The sequence below is a fragment of the Mirounga leonina genome, unplaced genomic scaffold, assembly GCF_011800145.1.
Source record: "Mirounga leonina isolate KUSES-001 unplaced genomic scaffold, KU_Mleo_1.0 Mir_173, whole genome shotgun sequence".
NCBI lineage: Eukaryota > Metazoa > Chordata > Mammalia > Carnivora > Phocidae > Mirounga > Mirounga leonina.
This window is the reverse complement of record NW_023270447.1, coordinates 10,613,956-10,620,439: the sequence shown is the minus strand read 5'-3', so window position 1 is coordinate 10,620,439 and position 6,484 is coordinate 10,613,956. Positions and strand designations below refer to the sequence as shown.

At 38.2% G+C, this 6,484-nt stretch overlaps 1 protein-coding gene across 2 annotated transcripts in view; it reads left to right on the top strand.

The window, feature by feature from the left end:
• RTCA (RNA 3'-terminal phosphate cyclase) overlaps window positions 1-5,061 on the top strand; it is a 24,171-nt gene extending 19,110 nt beyond the window's left edge. Inside the window, exons 10-11 of one of the 2 annotated variants that reach the window (XM_035017929.1) lie at window positions 676-780; window positions 4,693-5,061. In XM_035017929.1, the coding sequence (XP_034873820.1) occupies window positions 676-780; window positions 4,693-4,791 (204 nt within the window). In that variant the 3' untranslated portion in view covers window positions 4,792-5,061. The remainder of the gene's footprint in view (window positions 1-675; window positions 781-4,692) is intronic. The other variant, XM_035017930.1, reaches the window with a different exon arrangement.
• The last annotated feature ends 1,423 nt before the right edge of the window (window positions 5,062-6,484 follow it).

Here is a 6,484-nt window from a genome sequence, read left to right as displayed (position 1 = left end):
TTCTTTCTTTCTTTCTTTCTTTCTTTCTTTCTTTCTTTCTTTCTTTCCTTTCTTTCCTTTCTTTCCTTTTCTTTTCTTTTCTTTTTTTTCTTTTCTTTTCTTTTCTTTTCTTTTCAAGATTTTATTATGTTAAGTAACTCTACACCCAGCGTGAGGCTTGAACTCACAAGCCCAAATCAAGAGTTGAATGCTCCTCTGACTGGGCCGGCCAGGCGCCCCCCCCAACTAGTTTCTTAAGACAATTTCCCTTATTTCTAGTCTCTTCCTTCTTACCCTGGTGTACTCTATAATCCCAGTAATTCTGTATTAGTGTATTTATTTACCTGTTAAAATGTTGTAATTTTAGAGAGTGGAAGAAGTTTGTCATATATTCAGCTTGTAGAGACAGTTGGTCTGATTAAGTATATTAACTTTTAACTCTCTATTTTCTTCTTAAACAGTAATTTTAGAAAATCTATGTTGGCAACTGCTGCTAAGCATTTCTGTACCATACCACACACTGTGGGTGACACAGGTTTTCTATCATCATCTTAGGACTTTTGGAAACCTAAAGAAGTAGAAATTCTTTTAGCTGTTTTGATTTCTAATAGTATTTTCATGTGGTAAGCAGTAGAATTTTAACTCCAAATATTAGTAAATGTGTGAAATTTTTCTTCTTTGTTCTTTTTTTAATAGCTGATAATTTTCATGGCATTAGCCTGTGGAGTTTCCAGAATAAAAACAGGACCAGTTACACTCCATACACAAACGGCTATACATTTTGCTGAACAGCTAGCAAAGGTGAGTATTCCATTAGAAAGAGTAACTGATTTTTACTGTAGCCAGTTTTGGGTCAGATTGTAATAAACAGAAAACTTAATGGTTGGGCGCCTGGGTGGCTCAGTTGGTTAAGTGACTGCCTTTGGCTCAGGTCATGATCCTGGAGTCCCAGGATCGAGTCCCGCATCGGGCTCCCTGCTCAGCGGGGAGTCTGCTTCTCCCTCTGATCCTCCCCCCTCTCATGTGCTTTCTCTCTCTCAAATAAATAAATAAAATCTTTAAAAAAAAACCAAACTTAATGGTAATCATAATTGCTATCACTCAGCTGTACTTCCTGTGTGGCAGACATTGAGCTAACTCAGCAATTTACCTGCATCATCTTACTCTGCATAACCATTTTATTATTTATTTATTTAAAGATTTTATTTATTTATTTGAGAGAGAGCATAGGCAAGGGGAGAGGCAGAGGGAGAGGAAGAAGCAGACTTCTGCTGAGCAGGGAACCTGATGAAGAGTTTGATCCCAGGACCCCAAGATCATGACCTGAGCCAAAGGCAGATGCTTAACTGACTAAGCCACCCAGGCGCCCCATATTTATTTATTTTCAAGGATTCATTTATTTATTAGCGCACAAGAGCTAGGAGGAGGGGCACAGGGAGAGGGAAAGAGAATCTCAAGCAGACTCCCCTCCAAGTGTGGAGCCCCACATGGGGCTCGATCCCACGAACCCAAGGTCACGACTTGAGCCGAAATCAAGGGTCAGACGCTCAACTGACTGAGCCACCCAGGTGTCCCTCTGCATAACCATTTTAGATGGCTGTTTATTATTATTCTTCATTTTGCATGTGAGTGAAGTGAGGTAGAGGGATTCAGTTAATTGCTCAAGACCATATAGTTTCTTAGTGGCAGAACTGTACTTTGAGCAAACCCAGGAAAGCATGCATCAGAGCCCACAGTGGTACAGCCTTACAGAAGAAAGATGTTTTGATGAGAACTATGAAATCAAATCATAAGGGATTTATAATTGGCCATAAACTTAAATATTTATATAACATTTTAAATGTTTTATTTTCTTGTGATTCTGTGGTACAATGGGATATTTGCTGAAATTTTAATACCAACCCTCTTAACTTTTATCAGAATAGATTTACAGTTTTTAGTGAAATAGGATTTAGTATTGTATAAGCTCATATTTGTACCTTTTCTACAGCATTCTTAATTTAAAAGAGTGACTAACATGTATATTTCATCTGGAACTAATATAATTTCCTTATAGAAAATTTGGAAAAAAACCTGCCATAATTCCCTTTTGCCAGTAAAACCACTATTGACATTTAGGTGTTTTCCTCTTAAAAGGGTTTTCTCTTTGTATTTTTTTTTTACACTTAATGCATACAGCTCCATTTCTTGCCTTTTTCAGTAATGTTGCATAGTTCCATTTTGCTGTAGTCTTTGTAATTTCATAAAGTGATATGAAATTTGTAACTCACAATTTTATGAATGTGCTGACCTTACGTATTTTTAAAAATTATAAAAATAACTCACACTATTTAAAAAAAATAACCACTGTAGAAGTGTACTAAGCACAAAGTCACTGCTGCCCTACTCCCAACAGTTTATTTGTCTGATTTTTATTAACATACATCTTTTTTCTTATAGAAAGCATAGATAAGGGGCACCTGGGTGGCACAGTCAGTTAAATGTCCGACTCTTCGTTTTGGCTCAGGTCCTGATCTCATGGTTGTGAGCCTGAGCCCCACATTAGGCTCTGCACTGAGCACAGAGTCTGCTTGAGATTCTCTTTCCCTCTCCCTTTGTCCCTCCTGCTTATGCTCTTTTTCTCTCTTTCTAAAATAAAGAAATAAGTCTTTAAAAAAAAAAGGGAAAAACAAGCATAGATAAATATTGGTTCAATTGTAGGAAAAGGCTAATAGGAATTAAAGCAAATTATATTTGATGTAGAGAGATAGTTAACTGTATTTTTTATTTTTCCATTAATGCTGTATTTGTAATTGTTGTCTTTCTTTGTAGACTATGATCTCTTTGAGAGTTAAGGACCAAGTTGTATTCATTTAGTCTTCCCTTTTTTAGTACTTTGCATATAATAGACACTGACATGTTATTTGAAGTGAGTACACAGTGAAAAGTGCCGTGACTTGGCATTTATAGCTCTGGTTTCTTGTTCAGCTTTGTTGTATTTTAACTGAGGGACTTCGGGTGAGCTGCTTTATCTTGCTGTGCCTCAGTGCAGATAATTGATCTGTAAAATTAGACTGGTACATAGTCCCTTAAGGCTCCTTCCAGCTTTAAATTTTTGTAGTTTTCAATATGTTTATATATAGGTTAGAAATGATTTCCTTGACTGTTCCTATGTTTTATGTTTATATAATGCTTACAATGCTAAAAATACATATACACATATATAATAACATAAATAATTTGGCTTTATAGCTCAGAATTCAGTGTTCATTCATTCAACAATAATTTTCAGTACCTACTGTGTATCAGTGTACTGCCACATAATACTGAAACTGGAATAATTTGTGAATATTACTATTTGACAGGACCCCAGAATGATGGTTTTCAAATTGTGTTTCATAGAATCCTAAGGTTTTAGGCACACCTGAAATCCCTTTGCTACAAATTCAATCCACTCTGTTTTGATTTTAACTGTTTTGTTAGAATGAACACAGTAGCTTTTTTTTTTTTTAAGATTTTATTTATTTGACAGAGAGAGACACAGCGAGAGAGGGAACACAAGCAGGGGGAGTGGGAGAGGGAGAAGCAGGCTTCCTGCGGAGCAGGGAGCCCGATGCGGGGCTCAATCCCAGGACCCTGGGATCATGGCCCAAGCTGAAGCCAGACGCTTAACGACTGAGCCACCCAGGCACCCCAACGCAGTAGCTTTAAAAAAAAAATGTTTCTAGGGGCGCCTGGGTGGCTCAGTCGGTTAAGCAGCTGCCTTTGGCTCAGGTCATGATCCCAGGTTCATGGGATCGAGCCCCACATCCGGCTCCCTGCTCAGTGGGGAGCCTGCTTCTCCCTCTCTCTCTGCCTGCCGCTCTGCCTACCTGTGCTTTCTCTCTCTGTGTCAAATAAATAAATAGAATCTTAAAAAAAAAAAAAAAGGGCGCCTGGGTGGCTCAGTTGGTTGGGCAACTGCCTTCGGCTCAGGTCATGATCCTGGAGTCCCTGGATCGAGTCCCCCATCGGGCTCCCTGCTCGGCAGGGAGCCTGCTTCTCCCTCTGACCCTCCCCCCCCCTCATGCTCTCTCTATCTCATTCTCTCTCTCAAATAAATAAGTAAAATCTTTAAAAAAAAAAAAAAGTTTCCAGAGTACAGTGATAGAGATATATTTCAAAGCTAAACTTGAATTAGTTAACAAGTGAAAAATACAATGTTAAGCCGAATAAAGATGAAGGGCCTCCCCCCACCTTCCTTCTCTGAACTAGATTTTTTTTGAATAGTGTATTTAGGGAATTAAATTGGCAAGAAAAATTTGAGGGAAATTAAAAACTTGATACTTGACAAAATAAAAGAAGTATAAACGCTTCAGTGCCATGTTTTAGAAAAAATTTAGGAAGTAAGTAGTGAAGGTATGTTACAGCTAACAGTTGAGATTTTAAAAATGATAATTGCCTAGCCTACAAATATCCTGGGGATTTTGATTCAGTGGATATGGAGTGTGGCCCATGCTATACATTCTGACAGAACTGCACGAGTATTGTTTCTGAACAAGAGTCATGGTTCTGGAGCAAAATATCTTATATCCAGGCTACTGAATTTCTCATGAGTCATTTGATCTTTGTGCCTCTAGCTGCTTCAGTAAAATGAGTTTGATATTAACTACCTGCCTTTTTAAGTTGGATTTATGGGCTCTCCCTCTATTCCTCCTCATATTACTTATATACTAAATACTTTTCTGGTTTCAGGCTAAATTCTCTGTGAAGAAATCAGAAGATGAAGATGCATCTAAAGACACTTATGTTATTGAGTGCCAAGGAATTGGAATGACAAATCCGTATCTATAGGGTATTTGCCTTTTAAATAATACCTCGATGTATTGCACTAATTCATAAATCCTAGAAAACAATGAATAAGAAGTAACTTATTAAAGGACCTGACATAAATATGGAATGAAGTACAGAGTGTTGTAGATTTGCTGAGATTTGCTGTGAATGCTTCATCAAATTAATCTCCCTTTATCTCCTGAGATAAGGACAATGAAATATGAGAGCTGATGGATATGTATGATAGCTGATTTCAATATTAAAGTATTGAAATAGAGTATTCTTTCCACCTGAAGTGTGTTTTTCTTTCTTATATAATAGAGGAAGTAGATTTGGTCTGTAATTTGGGTCTCGTGCTTATCACTTTACCAAAACCTCATGTAAAGTATGATGAGACAGCTTTTTGCACAAGTACTTGTTGTATCAACAATAACATTTAATAAGCGTTTTCTTATTCGACTTATGTGTACCTTCTTTACAATAGGCACTTGGTAAATACTGGTTTGAATCCGTGGAATGTTTTGAAAGCCAAACAATGAGGATTGCAAAATTTGAACCCTAGTAAATTTGTCCAAATTCAGCCTCGATATGTTTTTGTTTGGCTTTCAAAACATTCAACAGACTCAAAATCTAATTAAAAAATAATTGAGCACCTTTAGAACAGAGTGTGCTTTTCATCACACTCTATTATCTTATACCTAGTCTGCTTCCACATTTAGATTACTTCCTGGTCCCTGCAGGCAGTTGAGGTTGTGACTCAGATGAAACTGGTTTGGTGTAGCAGCTAACTATGCTGTCCTATAATACAGTGAGGAAGTCTTTTAAACTTGGTTCTGTTTTGGACTTTATCCAGGGATGATTAAAACATAGTCCAAGATATAGGGGTGCCTGGGTGGCTCAGTCGTTAAGCGTCTGCCTTCGGCTCAGGTCATGATCCCAGGGTCCTGGGATCGAGCCCCACATCGGGCTCCCTGCTCAGTGGGAAGCCTGCTTCTCCCTCTCCCACTCCCCCTGCTTGTGTTCCCTCTCTTGCTGTCTCTCTGTCAAATAAATAAATAAAATCTTTAAAAAAAAAACAAAAAACATAGTCCAAGATATAGATCCAGGGGATGGTATTATAATACATTCAGAAAGTGCTGAATTAGTCTGTATAGAACAGTGTAATAAAAAAAAATTACTCCCATGTATATAATCATGATTATGATACCAGTGATTTTTGTGGCTTTGGACGGTTGGGTTGAATTTGCTCTAAAGATGCGGTAATACTATTGCTTGCTATTTATGTTCAGATGAAGGAGATAAATTTTATAAGCTCATCTGTATAACAAAGTTTTTGGAGGGATTGTGATAAATTTGATGGGTCTTTAGGGTAACATGATCCTTGCTGCTTCTGGCAGGGTGTGTGGCAGTGTTAAATAGGTAGGCTGGAACACAGAAATTGGGAATTTTGGAGGCGCCTGGGAGGCTCAGTCAGTTAAGCGACTGCCTTCGGCTCAGGTCATGATCCCGGGGTCCTGGGATCGAGCCCCATGTGGGGCTTCCTGCTCAGTGGGGAGTCTGCTTCTCCCTCTCCCTCTGCCCCTCCGCTCTGCTCTTGCTTTCTCTTGTGCATGCGCTCGCTCTCTGTCTCTCCAATAAATAAATAAAATCTTAAAAAAAAATGAAATTGGGAATTTTGTAATGAGAGATTTAAGGTCAGCTGTGTACATGATGA